This window comes from Podarcis liolepis, assembly GCF_965112155.1.
Source record: "Podarcis liolepis genome assembly, chromosome: 2".
NCBI lineage: Eukaryota > Metazoa > Chordata > Lepidosauria > Squamata > Lacertidae > Podarcis > Podarcis liolepis.
In genome coordinates this window covers 75,313,687-75,338,487 of record NC_139555.1, presented here as the reverse complement: position 1 = coordinate 75,338,487, position 24,801 = coordinate 75,313,687, and the positions used below count along the sequence as shown (strand labels likewise).

Sequence of the window (24,801 nt, the reverse complement as noted above, 5' to 3'; positions counted from 1 at the left end):
ACTGATGGGTGGAATACCCTTTTGTAGTTTAACATTAATACACCTGTATCTGTTCTTTTTAACTCTATTTTCATTCAGGTAAAGGAAAAGATTGACAACCAGTGCTTAATGAATACACCTGTTTAGGCTGAACTTCCATACTGATTTCAGCATCACTGACTGCATTGCCCAAAGGATTCCCAGCTGAATTCTGATTTACTATAAGACAGGGATGATGTAACCAACAGGACAAATGGCTTAATATGTGGCAGGAGGTTGAGTTCTGAACCAGATTTTACAGTGAAGAGCTAAATAGTTTGAATACTATTCACACTGGATTTTCAAAATTCAGATTTTCATGCTGCAATTGCCTGGATTTCCAAGTCAAATTAGGGACCAATTAAAACTGTATTGCAAAAAGAAGGATAGCTTCTGCTATGTAGGCATGCCAAGAGTTCAATCCCCTGGCTAAACAATTTGTGTCAATCTGAAGTCACCCCAGACTTACTGAGGAGCATCCAGCAGCTCTTTCTTCTCCAAGTCCACTGCACTCAGGCTACTCTCAGGAAAAGGAAGGGTACAACTGCATGCAAGAACTTGGGAAAGTACAAGATGCCAGACCTCCCTAGGTAAGGAAAAGCGGGCCTGAAGTGAACCTGCCTAGACATGTCAGAATACACTAGCTACCAAATGTAATGGCTTCACAGAAGACTGAAAGCTTAGAATGGGTCTGTCTGTGGGAATTGTTCCACATTTGCCACACTTCATATTCAGGTCTACAGCCCATATGTGTATACTTGGAAGCCAGCACCACTGAGTTCAAAGGGACTTACTCCCTAGTAACTGTGCATGGATTGAAGCCTGAGCCTACAATTCTAACAAAAGCTGCAGGTGTTGCCTCCTTTTACATATGTTTTTTTTACAAAGATCTATGAAATTTACTGATAAAGAGTTGTCTTCTCCTTGGTCTCAAATTACAAGTTCCATTATTGGCCAAATAATGTGCTAAACACACTGCATTTTCCTTAAAAGGAAGCATCTTAACACATATAATGCATATTGCATACTCTAGAACAGTATGGCAAAATATATTTATAGGTCGTATTAAGTGAAACGTTTCCAAAAAAATTTACCTGTCTTTTTCTTTCCAAATTCAGAGTAGAAGTCTTTGTCCACTGGCTCTGGGGATGGTGTCCTTGCCAGTAGTGAGAGCACTGCCATAAGGTGTTGAATAAAAGCATGAGTGCTATAACTGTCTCTGGTTAGACAAGTTAATATATGTTCAGCTGAGCGCCCTGAAAACAAGACAGAATCAAATGTGCTTCAAGTCCTATTACAATTTTGCAACATTTTGTGTAGGTTTCTTTCTGTTTAACAGAGGCTATATATAGTCTACTGGGCCAAATCTTAGGTTTTTATTAGCAGGGTTTGTCTGTTTCCTTCCTAAACACTCAATACCAAACTTCTGATGAGCACTGCCCCACTGTACAGGCAATACAGCAACTATTCTTTGAAAATCACACTTTTACCGGCAAGATGTCTCTACTAAAACTAGACATTTTCAGTAAAATGCACCAGTGTTTGAAAATGTGCAGAACTTTAGCTGTGCCAGCGCTAAACTAATGCCAGGCATGCTATAGATAAATATCATTAACTGAGTATATAAGACCAAATGGTTATGATAAACTGGAACTACAGTATGCAAGACTAAATGGTTATGATAAACTGGACTTACCAGGGACGCGGACTTATAAAAAATATTGGGGGGCCCCGGGAAAGCTCATGAATAATAAATAAGCTCATGAATATGCAAATAAAGTGGCGCCGCCTCCTCGTGAGCGAATAGGGGAGAGCGTGCTGCTCCTATTAATCAGCTCCGAAGGTGGAGCTTTTGCTCGGGAGGGAGGGCAGGAGGCATGCAGCCCGACCCCGTGCATTTTGGGCTGGGGGAGGGGCGGCGATGGCGCTCTGCTGGAGGGGCGCCGGAGATTATTGGGGGGGCGGAGCCCCCCCAAACGAATTTTTGAGGGGGCTCGGGCCCCCTCAAGCCCCATGGAGTCGGCGCCTATGGGACTTACAGGCACTATCAGTGCACTGATACTTTTCAGGAACTTATGAGTTTGATGGTGGGAGGGGAAGAGAAGAAGGAAAGAGAAAGGGAAATGGAAAATAAATTTACTTACCAGCAAGTCGAAAATACTGATCAAAAAGTCCAATGTTCACTGAGTGGAGATCATTTAATTTTAGGACCAAGCAGTAAGAGAGATGGAAAGAACTGAATTCATAGTCCAATTGTCCATTGCTCCAAAAATCTGTTAAATTGATTATTGGATAGTATTTAAGAAATTTGGTAATTTTATGAGAAGAAATCTAAAGGTCGTTTTAAGATCTCAGAAGAGAAGGTTCACTAATCAGTGCAACTTTTTTTTTAAACAAAAAATAGAAATAACTCCCTATTAAAGGTGGAACTTTGTACTGCCCTAGCAAAAATGGGTTCCCTACCCATGTTTGCTGAGGTAATAGGAGTACAGTGGTACCTCGGGTTACAGACACTTCAGGTTACATATGCTTCAGGTTACAGACTCTGCTAACCCAGAAATAGAACCTCGGGTTAAGAACTTTGCTTCAGGATGAGAACAGAATCGCGCAGCAGCGGCGCGGCGGCAGCAGGAGGCCCCATTAGTTAAAGTGGTGCTTCAGGTTAAGAACAGACCTCCAGAATTAAGTACTTAAGCTGAGGTACCACTGTAATAGCATTTGTAAAGAAAAATAAACAAGCAGCAACCATAGATGCACTCCTTGCTCTCCTCTGCAGACCACTCCCCAATTATATTTTGCCCTTGCAGCTAGCTGCTGCTGCTGGTGGGGAGATAGCTGAATACAGTCTTGTGGGAAGGGTTATGGGGAGAATTCACAGCTCAGCAAACTTAAGAACTGTATTTCCACCTGCCAGTTCTCTTTTGCAAATGCCTCCTTATCCCCCCTGCATTAGCGTTACAAGAAAAACACACTGTTCTCAAACCTCCTTGCCTCATGACATGCAGTTCCAAGAGTGGCCTTAAACAATTATTCAACATTGAAAAAAGGTAACAAGTCACCTTTTCGTATCTTTTAACCCCAATGCCATTTTTTTTGCACTCGTGGAAAATCATGGCACACACAGAGCTTATTCTGGGGGAGCGGGTATCCTTCCAAAGGATACCACCCATTCTAATTCATTAGTCAAAATGGTTCATCATACAATGAATGTCAAGAATACAGAAGTTGCTCCAATCTAAAATCACTTCTCCTTGAAAACATTATTAGAAGCCAGGGATTATATATTCTGCCTTACCGAAGTGGCGTTCGTTAGAATGACTCACAGAATCATCTAACAAGAAGTAAATAGCTTTAGTTGAGAGCAGAACACAAGCTGTCGCTTCCATATCAGGAGCTTTATAAAACAGAACAGATGACCACATGAGATGCCTCAGCTCTTCGTTTTCCACCTAAAATATCGACAATGAAATTAATCAACTATTTTAAGTGTCTGGATGCAGTTTCGTCGTCAACAGTTATAAAATGCGAGTCCTTTCTAACCCACTTTACTAAATGTTCATATTCAATTGCTGGAGAGTATAGCTTTAGTTCAGGAAGAAATTCATACAATCGTAGAGTTGGAATGCCTGTTTGCCACTGGAAATCTCCCCTATTGATATAACAAACTGAGGACTGATTAAACATGTGGAGCAAGAATTCCTGTGGATCCACATTTTCCTATTGTTTGTGGCTTTGGTTTGCATCCATCAGTATTATGAAATACTCTTTAACATCCAGAGTTTTTACCATTGGACCCAAGAGTGTTCCCATTTTCAGACTTTTAAAGTAACTGAGGTGCCCATTAGTTAATACATATACTGTACCAAAGTTTAGCTCTCACTATTGGTGGAAGCACAATAACAATTTTGATGCTGCTGTGATGAGTGAACCCAAATGGTCAAATCATCATCATCATAAACAACAGAATATTCACAACTGTTGAGAGTTGTGGCAGTTAGTTCTTTAAAATGCAACTTGTAAATATGATAAATTTATTATCCTTGCTGTTGTCTGGTCTATTTGATTTTAGAGCAATAAAAAATCCATTGCCATATGACCTTATAATATTAATGATAGTAAAATCAGAAGTCATCAGCACTATTTCTATTATCATTTTCTCCCTCCACAGAAAAAACTATTATGTAAGACAAAATGTATCCTGAACATATATTGCGCATGAAAATTCATGCCACCATAAACCAGTTAGTTTTCAAGGTGCTAGAGGACAATTTAGCTTTTTTGCAACAGAATAATATGGCTAGACTTCTGGAACTTCTACCATCAGGAATGTCCCTTCCCTGTGTATTGTACAATACCTCAGCAATGCTGCTGTGAAAAAATTCCATAATGGATTTTCCCTTTAGCCCAGCCACATACTGAAGAGATGAAGAAACTGGAAGGTGCACAGGTATTTGGTTCTCTTCAGTAATTTTCTGCACCAGAAATTCAGATGGATACAGAGATGAGAATGGCAAATGTGGCTTGCATAAGCTGGGAACAAAGAGAGAGGAATATACACTGTCAGAGGCAAACCCAAATGAATGAAACACAATTTCATTCAAACTTACAGACTCAGATTTGAAAGGAACCTTGGTGGTCAACTAGTCCAATTTCCTGCTTAGTGCAGTATGCAACTACAGACTCACAGAAAGATGATTGTCCCGCCTCTGCTTAAAATACTTCCTATCAAGATCTCAGGATCATGACCCTTAATGCAAGCTGAAAAGTTTATGTTAAAGGGTCCTAGGTGTCCTAGCTGATCACAGCTGAACAGGAGCCAACAGTGTGATGCAGTTGCTTAAAGTCTAAACAAATCACAAGCTTACCCTTAAACCCATCCCTTTGCCTCCTGCACTTTTATACGACTGACCATACATTAATTGTGCAGTTTTAACACCCTTACGCATCTTAGCTGTTTTACTTATTGGAACTCTTCCCAAGATGTACACCTCCTCTGTAATATTGTGCAGCATTTTGTAAACCACAAGAGACAGTGGTCATCAAACTGGCAATTTATAGAATACTCGTTGCTCAGTTCACCGCAAGCTTTCTTCACGGACAAGAAGTTCTCAGTAGCTCTTTTTCAGCACGTGATTACAACAGGGAGGAAGGTGACCAACTTGTTGGCCCAGTCCCCTCCACCACATTTCTGTCAATTAGCTCTGCAGCCCGCTATGCATTTGAGAGCTAAGTTCTGAACTGGGAGCCTGACACACCAGAGTAGGCTCCCTGTGTGATTTAGATAGAAGCTTCATATTCCAGGAGTCTAAATCAGTGTTTTTCAACCACTGTTCCGCGGCACACTAGTGTGCCGCGAGATGTTGCCTGGTGTGCCGTGGGAAAAATTGAAAAATTCGAAAGATTTAAAAATAAAGTATTTTATAATTTTTCACATTTCTGTTTACTTACTATTTCATAATAAAGTAATTATAAAATACTTTCTTTGTGTTTATTTAATTCCTATTCAAGAGAATTACTTTATATATACCGTATTTTTCGCCCTATAGGACGCACCGTCCCATAAGACGCACCTAGTTTTTTGGGGGGGAAATAAAGGGAAAAAAATTATTTCCCCCCAGGCGCGGGGCTGGGGCAGCCCGAGCTTCCCCCGACCCCAGCCCCCAAACAGGCAGCTCTCTGCAAGCCGTGGGAGCCCAGCGGTGGCTCCCGCTGCTTGAGAAGAGGTCCGCGAAGCCTGGACGCGCTGAGATCAGCGCGCGCAGGCTTCGGGATGCCTGCAGCTCTCCCCAAGCAGCGGGAACGTTCCCGCTGCTTGAGGAGAGATCCGCGAAGCCTGGACGTGCTGAGATCAGCGCGCGCAGGCTTCGGGATGCCTGCAGCTCTCCCCAAGCAGCGGGAACGTTCCCGCTGCTTGAGGAGAGATCCGCGAAGCCTGGACGCGCTGAGATCAGCGCGCGCAGGCTTCGGGATGCCTGCAGCTCTCCCCAAGCAGCGGGAACGTTCCCGCTGCTTGAGGAGAGATCCGCGAAGCCTGGACGCGCTGAGATCAGCGCGCGCAGGCTTCGGGATGCCTGCAGCTCTCCCCAAGCAGCGGGAACGTTCCCGCTGCTTGAGGAGAGATCCGCGAAGCCTGGACGCGCTGAGATCAGCGCGCGCAGGCTTCAGGATGCCTGCAACTCTCCCCAAGCAGCGGGAGCGTTCCCGCTGCTTGAGGAGAGATCCGCGAAGCCTGCAACTCTCCCCAAGCAGTGGGAACGTTCCCGCTGCTTGAGGAGAGATCCGCAAAGCCTGCACGCGCTGAGATCAGCGCGCAGGCTTCGGGATGCTGGCAACTCTCCCCAAGCAGCGGGACCATTCCCGCTGCTTGAGGAGAGATCTGCGAAGCCTGCACGCGCTGAGATCAGCGCACGCAGGCTTCCGGATGCCGGCAACTCTCCCCAAGCAGCGGGACCATTCCCGCTGCTTGAGGAGAGATCCGCGAAGCCTGCACGCGCTGAGATCAGCGCGCGCAGGCTTCAGGATGCCTGCAACTCTCCCCAAGCAGCGGGAGCGTTCCCGCTGCTTGCCGAGAGGTCCGCGAAGCCTGGAGAGCGAGAGGGGTCGGTGCGCACCTACCGCTCTCGCTCTCCAGGCTTCAGCGAAAGCCTGCATTCGCCCCATAAGACGCACCCACATTTCCCCTTCATTTTTGGAGGGGAAAAAGTGCGTCTTATAGGGCGAAAAATACGGTAGTCAATATAGGCACAGAGTTAAATTTTTTAACATTTTCTAATGGTGGTGTGCCTAGTGATTTTTTTTCATGAAACAAGTGTGCCTTTGCCGAAAAAAGGTTGAAAAACACTGGTCTAAACCATACATAGAACCTGCACGAGTAGGAGAAGAGCAGCAGAAGTCCAGACCCTGGCATGCAGAAGGGGATGCAGCTGAAAAACAAAAATATGCCAGAAAGTTGGGGCCTACAGGTTTGTTCCCATCCTCCCATACTGCAATTTTAAACACACATATATGGCTTAATTTTTGGAGATGACTAGTATTATAGCCACGCTGCGATGAGTGACATTCAAAACAGTTATCCTCACCTTGCAGTTTGGCCATGTCTCTTGGAGTCCCAGAGAGGGTTTCTTACAGATTCTGCTTTGAAAATAATTATAGTTTTGATGTCTTGTAAAAGTGTCCTCAGAAGACCGTAGATTCTTAGAAAACGGAATTTTTCATGAGGTAGGACAAATACAGCTGTGACAAATCTGTATCCAACGAGCAATTCAAGCACGTGGCCATCTGAAAACGAACCTTCTTGCTGAATAGAATGGTTGGCAGGGTGCAAGAGAACAGAAGCCAGTGGAATCCTGCTCAGCTTGAATATGCTCCTTGCGTTCTCAGAGTCTATGTATTTACCTGGCAGTACATTAAAGTCAACTTGAACGATGTGTAGGTGTTGGGGTGTTAGAAATATCCAGCAGGGATGGAACATGCAGTGGCCCTCTTCGGCAGATTTATGAAATGTTGAATAAAGTGCAGAACAACCGACGTGTTTAGAGGAAGTTTTGCCATCACTGGCAGATTCTAGCTGACACAAGACTTTCTGAGCATCAGCTTTATTATGGCAGAAAAGGTAGGCAGGGAAACAACCCTTTATCTCTGTGTTTTCAGATGAAATGTGATAAAATCCCATAAGCTGGTAGACAAATTCTTGCAAACTTGCTTTGCCACAGTACAGTACAGAACTTGTTAAAGCAGGCATACATTTCTGAGAGCGAGACATATGTAAACAGGAATAGAAATCTTGCAGATTCTGAGAGTCCGAAACAACAAACAAGCAGGTATCGCCATTATTTACCTTGAGTGTCAAACATATTTCTGGTATTAAAAAGCCAAATTCTGTAAGGTCAGAATATGGAAAGCACAGTGCTAATTTCAAGGCAGAAAGAATATTCTGGCAGTTTCCTTTGGGATCTTGAGGGATTTCAAATACAGCTACCACACTATTGGTCAAAACCAAACAGGAAGCAAACTGCTTGAGTCCTTTATGAACCTGAATACAAAAGCTCCAGAGAACTTTGACTATGTCATCCGGCTCTGTTTTTGTGCTGTCAGAAGCTATTTGCACAATATCTGATGTAGGGATGAACTCAAATACATTGTCCCCTTCATGAAGCCCCATTTCAAAATAGCCATCTTCAGTATCTGCAACTCTGGAATCACTCAAAAGGTTCCCTGTATTTTGAGTTTCCACTGAGAAAGAGGGTGCACTTTCCACAGCATCTGCTATCAAAGCAGAGAGATGTTGCACAAAATCCTTATTTGTGGCAGTGTATGACATACAGGTGAAAGGCAGGATGACAGTATTAAGAGAGTCGGGCAAGGCATCAGGTTCTTCTTTTGAATGGCCCAAGCTTTATTAAAAAATAGAAAACTATATTAATCCAAGTTCAAAAATAATCATCCTGTTTCCAAGTCTCACTCTGGTGTCTCGTCATTACTAAAATATTTAAAATACAAGTATATGTATTATTATTATATGTACTGAGGCAATGGCATTTGAGATAAAAGTAGACGGTTGCTGAACATAAGCACAGGTATGCATTCATTCAGCTGGTCCTTACAAACCATTTCGAGTGTGTACAGAGTCCATCCTGACCTCAACTTGCCCCATCTGCATTCTGTGGAGCTGCTTCCTGTACTTCCTGTTTCACACTTCTGCTTTAAACAGGAAGTACAGGGAGCTCCCAGGCAGATGAACCCCCTTAAGTCTTCACAACTTTATTTCTCCTCTCTTTACAGTGATCTCTAGCAGCTACAAGTTTTGAATGCATGCAAATGTTCAACAGGTAGAAGTGGAAATCAAAATGAAACATCACTCTCACCACATGTGATGGGCATTTTCATATTTGTTGGAAGAGTCCAACTGAGAAGCAGGTACCTTGAAAGAGAAGGGAATCAGAATAAATAAGTCACACTCTGATGCATCTGTCAAGTTTGCCCCTGGTACTGCACAACTGAAGAGCAGTACATTCTTGCATTTGCCATCGGCCAGGGGACTAAGGGCCCCTGGGAGGCTGCTCCTACTGACTCCCAAGTAGAGAGTAATGGACAAGAGGGAGTTCAGACGGTGCCCATGCATTGCATGCAGCTGCAGAGAGCTTGCTTTGCTAGTGCTTGCTGGAAAGAACACTTACAAGAACTTTGTAACTAAGAAGTTGGGGTCTCTTTGCTCCTCCCTTCCAATCACTTTTCTTTTTGTGTTTTTAAGATTGTAAGCCTGAATCATTGATTGCTTTAAGAGCAGGAAAAAATATTAAAGCAAAGAAACAAACATACAAAAGGAGACACGATAATCTAGTAAAATGTGGGCCTAGTCACATAACAACCTTAACATAGTTCAAAAGGTTAATATGGCTCAATAACTAGCTGAACTGTGGGCTATAATATGGTGGCCATACGTTCTGATTATCCCAGACATCACTGGGATTTCAATGGGGTTTTTTGTGTTGTCACCGAAAATGGACAATGTGTCAAGTTCTTTGGCATTATTTATTATTATTTTTTAAATGTTAATTTGTTTGTGTCCGGATTTTCACTTCTTGAAATATGGCAACCCTAGATAACCTGTTTAACTTTAAAATGACTTTAATAAGCATCACTTGGCTATCTGGAGTAGCTAGTGATTGCTCTGAATGGTGCTTTCCCCCTTTAAAGCAGAATGGCATGTATAGGCCTTGTTGTTCTTCAGTGCAACATGGCAAGTCAACAGGTAGCTCTTTGCAAGTCCTGATAATTAGCTGATCATCCACATAGCAACCTGCAGTCATTGTGATGCCAGGATACTGACAACTGGGTGCACCGGCTACCTACTTAACTTTGCCTATGAGGGAAGTTGAAAGAAGATAGGTTCTGGCCCACCAAGCAGATATAGTTCCCCACCCTTGCTATAGGTAGAAGACATGCCTGTTGAATTGCTTATAATTCAGTGAATACAGCCGATTTCCTTGTATCAGGAGTTTACAAGCAAACCTCAGGAAAAGAAAAATTGTTTGCTTTTTTAAAATAGCCATGGTATTGTTTCCTCATGTTATTTTTTTGCATCTGTCTCTCTCTCTCTCTCTCTCTCTCTCTCACACACACACACACACACACACACACACACACAATTACAAATTCACTAAAGCAGAAAGATTATCTAACACAGTGTTTCCCAACCTTTTTTGGGCAACGGCACACCTGTTTAATGAAAAAAATCTCGCGGCACACCACCATTACAGTCCCATGACGTCAGCGCGCAGCATCACGCCGGGAGGGACGCACGAAAGTGAAAGTTTTTTCCCTCCCCCTTGCCGGGGAACCTCCAAGCTTTGGGGGTGGGAGGAGGCAGCAGAGCGAGGGACTGAGGGGCGGCGGCAACTGAGGCGGCGGCGGCTGTTGTGGTGGTGGCGGCGATAGCGGGCGGAGGAGGGGGCGGCGGCGGGGCTTGAGGAGCCGTCGCCGGGAGTTGCTGCTGCTGCTGTTGCTGCTGCTGCCCAGACATGCCGGCCTCCTCCTCCTCCGCTGTCTCACGCTCCTCCCTTTTGCACGCGCTGCCCCGCCGCTCGGCACCACCACCGCGGAGCCGCCCCCGGCTCGACGCGGATCCTCGCCGCCACCGCCTCTCACCGCTCGACTCGCCCGCCTCCCTCCCACGGCACACCAGCCAACGTCTCACGGCACACTAGTGTGCCGCGGAACACCAGTTGGGAAACACTGATCTAACATATGGACAGCTATTTGAAATACGTTTCCAGTCAGCCATCTTGCTGAAATCTTATTCCAGTTTTCTCAGACATGGCATTCAGCTTTGAGTGGGCTACAGACTTAGCTGGTTTATGACAAAAACTATCTCAGAAAATGAGCCATTACCTGATTTCTGCTTCCCAGGCCGGGTGTTTCAGAGCATCTTTGAGTAACTGTATGGCTTGTAGGAGTCGAACTACTTGATGAGAAACTGCTGGCTAGGACTGTTTTTCTAAAAGTTATTTCTAGAACAGATAAAAAAACAGTTCTTGAACACCACTGATGTAAAAACAAGTAAATGTGATTTAAAATATACTAAATCGTATTAACTTTCACATGCTCTGAGAAAGAAAATGCATTGTATTTCAAGCATACATTTATACAATGTCATCCTGTGCTTGAGATTACTTAAGAGAAATGCATATCCATCAACTAACATGCCTATTTGACATACTGATAATTTAACAATAATTACTGAATACGCAGGTTCATCAGAAGCTTGGAATCTTATTACTTCCCACCCAGGCAGCTGCATTTATGCTTGACAGAAGCAAATTATCTCAATGGAGCTGCAGTCTTCCACTGAAATAACTGGGCTGCTGAAATGTGTGAAAGGCTTGGACTGCAGTTCAGATTGTTTCAGATTTGAAGTCATTTAAATAATTTTAGGTCATTCAAATCAAAATTAGGGAGGCATCCATTTGTCCACTGCATCCATCCTTTTCCCTATTGCATATGTGAGCCCATGTTTGGAATTTTCCATCACCCCCCAACTGTCCCATGACTGGCCAGCTGGAGAGTGCGCTCAGGGAAGGAATTCATGTACTGAACAAGGCTAACTGGACTGGGTATTATATATATTTCTTTGCAGTTCTCTTCTATATATAACCTCAAGCACTCAAGAGAACAATAATTGTTAAAATCAGAAGACAAATGGAAATATTTTTAGCTGTCAATGTTTTTATAGCAATCGTGGCCATACATTCATGTGAAATGATCCTTGGTTATGGTATGAAGTAAGGCTAACAGCCCAATTCTGTGTTTGCTCAGAAGTGAGAACAAATTATTACAGTGGAATGCGGTAGCTTACTCCTGTCTTAACAGAATAATCATAAGCACGTTTATTCAGAAGCAAGTCCTGCTGAAGACTGCTTCTCTAGTAAATGTGCTTAGGATGGCAGTCTAGAAGTGTCATGTAATTTAGTTTCAGAATTTCTTTTGTATTTCCTATTAATTTGCAACCAAAAAAAATAGGTTTGCAAACCCCTTAAAATTTTAAATGTGTAACATCACACATTGATAATTTCTTCAACAGAAGACCCCTACAGTCTACCTGTTCATTATGAAAGAAAAAAAACTATCTACTGAATTCTGACAGTAGTTAAGGAAGCTGAAGAAATATTTGTGCTTTTCTGTTTCCTGTAAAAAATATTTAAATCTTGGATTTCCTGCAAAAAGGCAGTTTTCCTGTAACACTTGATATGATTAATACTTTATGGAAACAGATGGTGTCACAAAAACATCAGCAGTTGTTTCAGAAAATAAAATGGCAGAACACATGTCCATCCTTGGAAGTTTCAACCCGAAAGACTGTTACAAACAGAGCCTCCGGTTTTCACGAAGAGATCTCTCCCAGCTCCAGCTAGAGGTGCCAGGGACCTCCTGTGTGCAGAGCAGAGGCAGGTCACTGAGATATGACCTATTCCATATATATATGTCCATGACTTTGAATTTTGGCTACATTGATATTTGAAAAAGAACCTGTGAAAACTAGCAACATTAAAAAAACCCCAAATGCACATAATTTTGGAGGAAATGTCTTGTACTGATAGAGGATAGAAAACAAGGAAAGATATTGCAACGACTTGCACATACAACATTCGGATATTTCCAAATTCCTACCACAATCTTCTTAGTGTTTGAAGAAATGTGGTAAAATGTTTTCTACTTTATATTTTATTTGCTTGCAATAACCTATATAAATAAATTGAAGTATATGCCTCATTTACTGCTTATGTAGTATTCTCAGCACGAGTAAGGTAAAGGTAAGGTAAATGTAAAGGACGCCTGGACATTTAAGTCCAGTCAAAGGCAACTATGGGGTTGTGGTGCTCATCTTGCTTTTCAGGCCGAGGGAGCCAGCGTTTGTCCACAAACAGCTTTCCGGGTCATGTGGCCAGCATGACTAAACCACTTCTGGCACAACGGGACACTGTGATGGAAACAAGAGCGCACGGAAACACCGTTTACCTTCCTGCTGCAGCGGTACCTATTTATTTACTTGCACTGGCATGCTTTCAAACTTCTAGGTTGGCAGGAGCTGGGACAGAGCAACGGGAGCACAGCCCATCACAGGGATTTGAACTGCCGACCTTCCGATCAGCAAGCCCAAGAGGCTCAGTGGTTTAGACCACAGCGGCACCTGCGTCCCTTTCACCACCAGTAGAGAGTTACGGGCTGATGAGAACACACAAAAGAGCCTGGTGGATCAGGCCAATGGCCTATCTAGTCCAGCATTCTGTTCTCACAGTGACCACCCAGATGTCTGTGAGAAATCAGCAAGCATGACTTGAGCACAAGAGCACTCTTCTCCCTGTGGCTTCCAGTAACTGGTCTTCAGAAGCAATACTGCCTCCAACCATGGGTATTTGATCATTTGCCTTTGTGCTTCCACTGATGTTGCCAAACCCCATTTCCCTGTAAAGAAATTCATGTATATCAATGCAGCCTAAAAAGGCAGAACCAAAAGGCCTGGCCATGCAGCATGATACATACATGATTACCTTGACTGGAGCTGACAGGACGAGGCAGAGAAGGAGAGGGAGGATGTACAGAAAGAGAAGAACAGTTTGATTTTGAACTGGCAGCAGAAAGCTTGGGATCTTCAGGGATCTGAGAAAGAAAAAATGAAGGGCTGGGAACAAAGGCTACAAAGCATCCCTATCTTGAATGAAAACAAAGACAGATTTGTTAGCAAGCAGTAGGGCTCTGATAAATTAGATAATTTTAAAACACAGCTTCTTCACCATAATACTGGATGTTAGCAATACTGCATTAACAGCACTTAAGATAAATTTTAAAAGTCAAGTGTATGAACACAAGCAAATTATCCACCTTTCAATGGACCAATTAACTTTAGTACCAGAAAGAAAACGTTAGGAATGTTTTCCCAAGAAACTCCAAAGTAAAACCCAAGAATGAGAAGAAACCCATCAGTAACTGTTTCTTCCTATGGGCAATATCCAATGTTATTCATACTCAAAGCAGACCTAGTGAAATTCAGGGATGCCATCAAGATTCCCTGTGTATGGAACACTGGATGTGGATTGGGCCCCCTGCATACACACAACATGAATGCAGCCTACTGAAAATAACTGCTGCTTATGTGTGTACATATATAAACTTAGCCTATCCTACCTCACAGGGCTATTGCAAAGACAGAAAGGGTTGGGAGGGGAATGTACACAACCATGAGTTCCCGGGATGAAAAGCAAGATACAAATATGCAAATAAAAAGAAGAAGCAACCAATACTCTAAGCATGTGCAGTTTCACAACTCCCAAAAAACACAAAACATTTTGACAACCTCGAGGAACAAAAAAAACGTATCCATGTGTGCTAACAGTACAATACATAGGAATTCTAACTTGCTGAAGCTGTGATGTTCTGGATGATTTTATAGTTGTACCTGCAGACTCATTTTGTATATTCTATATTGTTGTTTTATGGTTACTGTATATTAATAAGCAACAGCCCAGCCAAAACAAGCAGACCAGTTGTGGTTGCGTGGAGGGACGTGGAAAATCAGGAGGCAGGGGGGAAGAGAATGACAACGATGACCTCGCAATATCACGATTTTTTTCCCAGTAGAGAGTAGTTTGATGTGGGTTTTATAATATAACCAAGACCACAGCCTACTGCACATGGAGGATCAATACTTCTTAGGGTTTAAAATAATATTTACCACTAAGCAGATAAATAAAAAACCTGTGTACTTTACATGTAGAGCCCTAGAGATTTACATCCCACTGAAATATGTTTAATACCCATTGTTCAATATTTTTATTATTCTTTATTTGTATTTCATTTCCTAACCACCTTCATCTGTATAGATCACAGGGGCACTCCTTCATGTGTGTCGCTCCCAAGCCAGTCAAAGCTTTATACACCAATGTAAGCAACATGGTAGCCAATAGGCGCAAGTGAAGCTCCCAGAGAACTTGTGTTCTATGATTCATCCTTCTAGGAATAAAATGCAGCAAACCTGCTATGGCATTCTGCACCAGTGGCATATTCTGGATCAGATTCTGGGCAGCCCCACTATAATCTAGTTGTGCTAGAAGTTGCAATATTGCATGTTGATCACATTCTACGAAAGTTTCCCATCTCCTCATAGCTGTGCCAGTGGGGCAGGAAATATGCAAGCCCTCAGGGAGTCATTCTCATAACTCTAAACCAGGATTTTGCATTATGTCCAAACACTATCAAGGAATGTCAGTGAAGTGAGGGAGAAGATATTGTCTAAATGGAAATTTCAGTATAGTGCACAAAGAAATGTCTTCAAACAGGCCACCACTTCCACATAATTTGATACATCATCTTGCCTCCTTCCTAAAAAAAGTTTAAAAGCATCCTATTGAACAGGTTTCATTATCCATCCATCTCTCACCTTTTTATCAGAGTTGTTCATTCTGCATTTTGCATCTTTTGCTTTTTGAATAGCCTTCAACACTTCCACAGTGTCAAGTTCTTTTTCAGTGGTCACAGTATAATCCAAACAGACCTGAAAAACCAAGGGACCAATCATAATAAATCTTCTACAATAAAGCAATTTGAATCGCATTAGCTTACCCAGACAATATTAAATCAATGCAAAAGTTAAAACAAAGCCTTTAGAACTCAAGTACATATAGACAGACATCTCAACTTAAGATTCCTGCTTATCATATGAACTACCAAAGCAAATTTTAAACACTGGAATAGCTAGCCCAGTACTGTCAATCCTGAGTGGTAGCACCTTTTTAAAGTCTCTCACACAGGTCTCTCCTACCACTGCTACTTGATAGTATAGTTAATTGGAGATACTGGGGATTGAATTTAGGACCTTTTTCATGAAAAGCTTGGGCTCTATCACTAAATTTTCATGTTGTGGGTCCTACTCGTTTTATCAAGAAATTTTATCATATGTCACACTGCTTCTCAAAAAAATGTGCTGCTTTCACACTGTATTATACAAAAGAAAATCCCATCAAATGTTAAGTATGAGAACATTTACCTCTGAGGCTCTGTCCCCAAACTGAGCTAGCACTTTGGTCCTGTAATCGGGAATAATACTCAAAGGATTGTTGGATAAGACAACTTTTTCCAAGCATGGAAGACCGCCTATATTCTTTATTTCATCAATCTGAAAAGCACAGGAATAAAAAATAAATTCTTCCATATATTATTTTCTGATTGCTCTCTTTATAGTGATAGGCTGCAGATTGTAACTCTAAAACAGTTTATTAAAAATCCTATTCTGTGACAATAATAAATCAGAAGATATTTGCTGGTTCTGCACTAAAAGCGTGCAGATTTTTGACTATGAGGGGCTAGGGAGACTGGAGGAATGGGTGGAAATAGGACTGAAGATTCCATCCAAACAAAATGAGCTTTTTACAAAAGGAAGGAAGGAAGGGCATACATTTCAATAACATACAATAATAAAGAAATAAATAAAGTGAAACAATACAACTGAAGTAAAATTAAAATTAAACATACTGTGCACACAAAAGCTAATTTGGGTAGGTTCATTCAAAATCCCAGAAAATAGTTGATTATTGGGGATAGTAACATCCCTCCCATAAATTTTCCTTATTTTATTTTATTACATAATACAAATGTTTGAAAGATACAGAACACAAACAATGGCTTGTCTGTTTGACATCATGTGGTCCACAAATGAGTGGAGAAATTGCCATTGCAGAGAGATATAGGCTGAGCTTTTTAGTAGACGGAAGTTACACAATAAGGTTAGAAATTTGCTCTCTTATTTAGAATGGGGAAATAAAGATGCTCAGGATTCCATGCAGATGAAGAGGAATCAGATTGCACGATTTGCAGTATGAGACCATGCTGATTTCTAGACCCCCAAAATAGTTACACATATTGTTTAACACTACTTTTTCCACTCAGTAAGACTTCTGAGTAAACATGTATATGATTGTGCTGCATAATACCTGGTCCACTTTGTTGTTGCTAAGATCCAGGTTGACTAAAGAATAGAGTTTGTTGAGGCCATTAAGTCTTTCCAGATGATTCCCTGCTAAGTTCAGTGTTTTGATATTCCCAATTTTGGTATGAATACCTTCTAGTGTTGCAAGTTTATTGTAGGATAGATCCAGATGAACGAGGTTGTACAGATGCTACAACAGAAAACAAGCAGATTACATGTTAATTTAATAGCATTTGTGCCATAAATTGACACCCCGAGGCTTTATAAAGTTGCTATTCATACACAGCAATTAAAGCGGTAATTCTATACGATTAACTTAATGGGCCTTATTTCTGAGCAGACATGCATACAATTGCAATGCTCAGTTCCAAAATTGCACTGAAGACAGACTTACCAAGAGAAAGGTAATCAAGCAGGTTCAATATCAAATCATAAGCAAACATTTAAGGAACTAAACAAAAATACACACTATAATATTACCAAAGATGTCAAAGCTAACCTGTAAGTTTTCCACTAGTGGTACATCGTTGTGGCTTAAATCAAGAAATTCTATCTTCGGCATAAGTTTCTAAAACAAAGGAAGAGTAACCTTTCAGTGTGAATACTGAACACTGTTTGGAATCAGAACGACGACATGATTAGTGCTATGTTCCCAAAGGAATTTAGGAGTTCAATTTCTCAAGCAGAGCTTGAAGGCCACAAGGCGCACCTCTTTTGAAAGTAAGGGAAATTTCAAAGCAGTTTGCAATATAGTATAGCTCTCTGCAGTTCAACAGGGAAAATACAATTAGGCATGATCTTTGGCAAAGGTGTTCAGAAGCCCTGATCATTTTATAGCATACTATGAAATGATCAAGGCTTTTGGGCATCCCTGATAATGTTCAAAAGCCTTGATCATTTCACAATATGCTAGCATCAATAAGTAAAACACATATATCACTCACTTTCTTTTAAAATTTGTCTGAATACATTTTTTAAAATATGGTCTTACCACAGATTCATCAATTTGAGCTATGCTGTTGTGACTCATATCTAAGGTTGTTAAAGTTCTCCATGTTGGAATAACTGCGGTCACGGGACAACTGGAAGGTGCACCCTCTGGCTCCCACTGGTCAAATTCATAGGCCTCAGGAACTAGGACCTCCTGTTCAATACACAGAGGAGAATGTTGAATAAAACTCTTTTTATTTCGACTTTTCTCCCTCCCCCAAAGAAGTTTTAGCCTTGTAAACCATTTCCCCTCAAGATTTATTATATGCAGAGATAAATTAAGCCTACATTTTAAAAGCCTGAGTTGTAAGATATTTCACCCAGAGTACTGTATGCAGTCACACTGCATCACACTGATTTTGGTGGGGTTACAAGCATAAATGCTTAGGGCTGAGCTGTAAAACCATCTCAATAAGACATCTCACAAAAACATGCTTACATTCATGCATTCAAATTCTGAATATAACTTTGTTACTTTGTGAACAGTCAAAAGCTGTAAACAACCGCCACAATATAATTGCAAATGGTTAATGTTTCAGTCTTACCATCATTGATGTTGCTGAGAACTGAACACTCAGTGTAGCCAAAGTGTGCTTTGAGGAGGTCAGCCCTTTAATAACCTTTGCGCCACAGTGATTTATCTGTTTGTTTTTTATCAAAAAGGATATATAAAGCAAAATGAAGATCATCAGAGAAAAGCAAAATTCCATTTTTTATTACTGTACTACTACAGCTACTCCTTTAGTTCTAGCACACCCAGTACCAATCTACCATGTTGGGATAAAATCAGCACCACAACATATAAACAATAAAAATCGCATTACTCCATAAAAATTATAACCCAATACTACAAAATCCAATATTCAACAGCAAACATCAACCTAAGCGGATAAAGCACTGAAATGAAGTTAATATAGTCCAGGTGTTTGTGTAAATAGCTGGGTCTGTGATGAAAACACCTCAGCCAACAAGGACTGAAACTGATCCCAATTAACCTAAACAGACCGCGCACTGGGCACCGTGCCACACACTGCTTCAAATGCAGCATCATAGTCCAAGCAGATATGGGCAACTTTTTTCTCTAAGTGCAGGTGGTCAAAAATTCCACTTCACTTCTAAGCCTGATCTCAGTAAGCTCTTTGTCACTTGGAACAACTTTGCTAGATGACATCTCAAATGCTGCAATGGAGAAAGCAAAATAAGATTTTATTTGCCTCTCAACAACGTGTTTGGTTGGATATTCACTATGTGACTTGTGCTCCCTGCACTCCAGCTGAACTCCCTGCACTCCAGTCTTCTGAAAATTAAGGAGGCTTATGGGCTCCATAGCACTGAGAGTGAGTAGGCCAATAAACCCCTCCATCTCCAGGTTAATATTCAAGTAAGCAACTCTATCAGTTTTCAGGACAATTAATGAAGGTATTGCAATATTTCAAAGCTGGGACCAAACAATTCACACATATATTGCATGCACAAAGGCCCCGTTTTGGTCCTTGGCTTCACCAAACTCTTTTTCAACTATACCTGTATCTGATGAAGAGATTTAAATATTGATAGGTCAAAAGGCAAAAGATGTTCCTGAATGTTACTGGTTCCCAAAGGTCCACTTGTGCCTGTTATCTAAAGACAAAAATTAAGATATTGCTAAATTAAGTACAAATTATGATGAATAATCCACAAGTGTTTACTGGCAAAAATAAAAAGGCGAATTTTACTGCTCCCAGGACCTATATTCAATGTAATATCATGTGACAACCATCTAAAGATGCAGCACACATATGCAGCTAAAACAACACTGCCACCTTGTGCTTATATTTTGTAGCATATGGTGTTTGAGTTAAAAGACTCTTCTTCATGGGCAAACAGACTCAATATTTTTAAGGAGTAGCTAAAACAATATCCTGTGCTGGCCAATACAATCACTCAAACTATATTGGATCTTCATATATTTTTCTTTGAGGACTCTTCATTCCTGGTGATAAAATGTTTATATTAGAACATATTTACCTGCAGGTACCAAGAGAAAAACTGGGCAAATATATCAAAGTGACAGTGAAACCAAATATATTTGGTTTGCACACAATTAAACATTTAATGAATGGGCAAAATATAATATCATCTGAAGCAGTTGCATAAGTCATGGCAAGACCACCAATATTTCAATACGCCCAGGTGGTCCTGTCCCTGCATAGGAAATATAGTGAATCAAGGGAAGATAACTGCAGTGAGGCACTTATCAACAGCCAGACAGGAATACTATGCATTTTGATACTAGAGTTTAAGAGATCTATCATGTACTTTTACAAGGAAATAATGGGCAAGATATGCAGATCAAGAATTGGACATTAAGAAATGGCAATGGATTTGTATTAAGGAACTATCAAGTTTGATTTTTTTAATATACTTTTTTGTAAACTACTTTGAGGTTTGTTTTTACAACCAAGCAGTATATAAATTTTATGAAAGAAATAATAAATGTACTATCAACACACTTAAAAGAAAAGTATTTTAAAACTCAGAACCGATGGAATTTGACACCATATAGATTGAGCCAGATTTGTCTGTCAGCATGAATAAATTGTTGGGACATATAAAGCAGCATGGGCAGACTTTCTAAATATATTTTGGAACTGTCCTATAATCCAGATTGTTTGGATTACAATCTGGAGCCTAGACAGGGAAATGATATATATTACCATCAGAACCAAAGCTGTTACTATTGGGTTATTTAAAGGAATCCATTATTGATGTTGACTTGGAAATGGTAATTCTTCTCCTTACAACTAGCAATACTTGTAAAGAAGCAAACGAGGGGGGAAATATCACTCCACCATTTTCAGAATGGCTTAACATAATATGGAACATAGCAATACTATCCAAATTAAAATACTGTATTACAGAAGAATGAGTAGAAAGATGATGTGTGATGTTTTGGAACAATCTTCAGGACATTATTCAATCTTTGCTTATTGCGATTATCAGCATGTAGAATTTATTTCAAAATAAAAAAATGGAAAAGAACACATTTACCTTTAAATATTTGAGTCTACACGTGAAATCCAGAATGTGACCAAGATCAGTTTTGGCATCTCCATTTGCACATGTTGGCTTTCCCCGACGAAGTTGTTGAGTAATAGCATATAACTGCAAGGGTCTGATATTAAAGACCTCACCAGCCATAAGTAACTGCTCTCCTGAGAAACAAAAATAAGAGATTTGGCAAGCATTCACCAATATTACTGGGAGAACAATAAAACAGAAATGCTACAATTTGCCTTATAGATGATTGCAATCTTCTAAGTCTTTTTCCATTTCTGACCAGAATTTGCAAAGTTTAACCGGGATTTCTATATAGCATAATAGTACCAAGCTATATATCATAATAGTACCAAGCACCCACTGCATATCTAAGCACTTAGACAAAGTTGAAAAAGCTTTTTAAAACATCTAATTTATTTTTAGCTGTGTTTAAAGCTGTCCAGGGTCCCCCAGGAGCAGATTCTGAGGGTTATCTTGGGGCTGCAGGGAAGAGGAGAGGAAGGTGAAGTCTCATTGAGCAAGTGCAAGTATGCTAAAGCAACACTGGATTTTGCTGTACATCCCTTACTTTTGGCAAGAGCCCCACCTCTGCCAACCAATATGTGATGTGACACACCACTGTAGAAAAAGAATCACCTAACACACATAAAGTTACTGAGGAAGACAGTTATTATATGTGCTTGATGGCATGTTACATACAAACATGCACATGCTTCAAATCTAAGAGCACAGTTCTATATGTGTCAGTTCCGATGACAGCCACAGTGATTTCAAGAGATTCACTCCCAGGTATGTCCCTAAATTAGCTATAGAGAAACAGCACACATGCCAAGAACTATATTGTGTTTAGAGGAATTACAGTTTTTTTCAGCACCAATGAAAGATTATTTATTCACTCAAGCCTTTAAAATAACATGTGTTTTTATAATCTGGGCTTTTCAATTTTATGATTAGATTTTTATTGTATGCATGCCAAAAATGAACATTTATTTATGCTGCTCTTGCTGCTTTGTATTTTTAATACCATATTCTATTTTGTGAGTGATCCAGTGAATATATGTTACTGGGTGGTCATACAAAATAAAAAATAAATAAAAAATACCTTTGTGAAAGAGTTCTTCAGCCAATGCAGCTGTGATCCCATTGATTTCCTATAAAGAACAAGCAAATGGAAGAAAAAAATCACAAACTTTTCTGCTTGAACATTTTTTAAAAAAACAAAACAAGATTCAATAGATCTTAAAAAATAATACAGAATTAAAATAATCCAAACACTGAGTGATGTTCAGTGCTGGCTGTACTCAGGAAATTAAGTCAATTAAGCGAGAGGCTATTTTATCCCTTATATACCCAGTACATCACAGCACTCTGCAGAAGACATTAGTTCAACTCATTAGCTGCTCGGCCAATAAGAGAGAAAAAGTGTCTGAAATTATTCCCCAGTGGAGATGAAGGCTGTGTGTTAATTTTTCTTTTTTTTAAAAAAAATATTCTTTTTAATGAACTAAGCTACTGCTGGGAAAAAGATCCACAAGACAGGGAAGAATCTATTTCCTTTTACTGCAGTTCTAATTGCACAAGTTACAACCACTTCATTTCCTCAATGGTACAATAATTAAAACTGCTGTATCAGATGCAGATGGTGTGTATCAATGAACAACTTGAGAGAGGAAGCTATTTCAAAATAGGAAGATTACTTTTGGTAATCTTCCTATTAAAGAAGAAATCCGTGAAGAAGAAAAGAAAGGGAAATACGTAAGGAATGACATTTGTTTCCCTGTGACATTATCCTGATAATCAGTCAATATTTGGAGCTAAATGCAATTAAGAAAATTCAGCAAGAATGAACTATAAATGCATAATCAAAAAATGCTGTATGAAATCATTAAACATCAAAATATGCATCTAATATATAAATGGCAATGAAACGTAATCATTTAGCACCTGTGCCTTAGTCTTCGATGGGACATACTCTGGTCACAGTTCAAATAATATGTAAAAGGGTTTGAAAAAAAGACCAACAAATCCTTGTGCTGCAAGATTTTTTAAAAAGGGTGACTACAAATACAGAAGAGAAAGTGTGCTGAAAGGTTTTCTGAAACTCAAGCTATGAAAAGCAATAGATGAAAGGCACAAACACCCTAAATTCACACTGGTCATTTCAAGGCATATTTCTGGGAAAACAAGTTGTCAACATAGTGGACTACAATTCTCATCAGCCCCATGCCATTTAAGATAGGAAAATTAAAATAAGAACTGAACTCAGAATATTTGACAATAAACCATAGTGAAGAATGGCAGAATGCAACTTACGTATAAGTGAAAATGTAAGAACTGGGACAATACTTTGGGTGCAGCCAAGGGAAATGTAAGAAGGAGAGTTTGTAGATAGACTTCCAATTCTTTTTGTCTTTTTTCTACCAAACTTTTGGAATTCTTGCCAATAATCTTCTTAGGAGGTAACAGATTCTTATCTATTCTCTTTTCTGAAACAAGCTGTAAGACAAAGAGTTAAGATTGTTCCTAAATGAATCAGAGTTTTCAGAAATTAGCATTTACTGCTTACACTAAAAATTAGGGCCAAACTGAAGTAAAATATTTATTTTGTCAGTAATTACCAATATAGTTTTTGAAAACTCAGGGTAATATAAAGTGAGATCTTTTTAAAAAGCTTTTGCATACTGCTTTGCATGCCTTCCAAACCAGTTTTTAAAAATGGGGGGACAGGGACGGGACACGGGACTAAGGTCTCAAAAAAGATTTGTACAATACAAACAGCAACAACGCAAATCAAACAGACAAACAAACAGACAAACTTCCTTAAAGGTCTTGCAGAATAACCGAGATAGTGCCAGGAGAGCAGGTTCTTAATATTGATGAAATGAATAACATTGGCTTGGATCCAGAGATACCTTGCAGTTGTGAAATAGCACTTCATCTGGGTAAGACTGCTTTGCTGAATTCACCCAACTTCCTGTCCTGCTGCATCCGATCCTATGCTATACCAGAAGATCTACTGATCTTCAGGAATGGTCTTTGGGGAGAGGAGGGCAAGTCAGAAAAGCTTCACTGCATGAGCAGAGTTCCACTCCAACCTAATTTTTAACATAATGAAGTGAATGCCTTTCTATTTGGGGGGTGGGGGAGAGGTTATAGTCTACATTATGGTTCAACAATTCTGAACTTTAAAGTCAGCAAATGTTCTTCATTAATGAGCTCAGGGACCAAATGATGACATATTACCACTCACAAGGCTCAAACACCACTAAGAATAGGAAACTAGCAGGTACCAGAAATTAAGTAATGACCAGGTTCCTACTATGACCATGTAAACAAATGAACTTGGATTTTCATAAGCAGATCGTTATTTTCCATAGGCAATGGTTAAAAAAACCAAGCAGATTTTACCTAATATAATTTGCCCTCAGTGCAATCCCATACATTTCTACTCATAAGTAAGCCCTACTGTGTTCGATAGAATTTGCTCATGTGTGGGTAGATAACAGCTTACTGGCCCATTAAATGTTAACAATGCCTTGAATCCTATGATTGGTACTCTCTCTTCTCTTCTCTTCTCTTTTCAGCAACAGCTCTCACTCAATTGTGTGTGTGTAGGGGTCTGGATTCTGACTGCCCAATAGCAAGGAGGGAGGTTTTAGCTCTTTCTATGTGAAATTTTCATCAACAAAAATCGGGCGTAAGATTCTTGCATTGCTGGGAGTTCAAGTAGATGACCTTCATGGTCCCTTCCAACTCTAGCATTCTGTCACAAAGAC

The 24,801-nt window shown here is 40.3% G+C and overlaps 1 protein-coding gene across 1 annotated transcript in view; it reads right to left on the bottom strand.

Moving 5' to 3' along the window:
• The window catches only part of NISCH (nischarin), a 37,117-nt gene that overhangs the window by 3,180 nt on the left and 9,136 nt on the right, over positions 1-24,801 (bottom strand). The window contains exons 3-20 of the mRNA XM_083488862.1: positions 23,339-23,521; positions 22,128-22,176; positions 21,017-21,180; positions 19,511-19,606; positions 18,532-18,627; positions 17,988-18,140; positions 17,496-17,564; positions 17,001-17,186; positions 16,058-16,186; positions 15,452-15,565; positions 13,566-13,674; positions 10,909-11,027; positions 8,883-8,938; positions 7,098-8,411; positions 4,374-4,548; positions 3,314-3,467; positions 2,163-2,291; positions 1,113-1,274 (exon numbers count right to left, since the gene is read on the bottom strand). Coding sequence (XP_083344988.1) covers positions 1,113-1,274; positions 2,163-2,291; positions 3,314-3,467; positions 4,374-4,548; positions 7,098-8,411; positions 8,883-8,938; positions 10,909-11,027; positions 13,566-13,674; positions 15,452-15,565; positions 16,058-16,186; positions 17,001-17,186; positions 17,496-17,564; positions 17,988-18,140; positions 18,532-18,627; positions 19,511-19,606; positions 21,017-21,180; positions 22,128-22,176; positions 23,339-23,521 — 3,457 coding nt within the window. The remainder of the gene's footprint in view (positions 1-1,112; positions 1,275-2,162; positions 2,292-3,313; positions 3,468-4,373; positions 4,549-7,097; positions 8,412-8,882; positions 8,939-10,908; positions 11,028-13,565; positions 13,675-15,451; positions 15,566-16,057; positions 16,187-17,000; positions 17,187-17,495; positions 17,565-17,987; positions 18,141-18,531; positions 18,628-19,510; positions 19,607-21,016; positions 21,181-22,127; positions 22,177-23,338; positions 23,522-24,801) is intronic.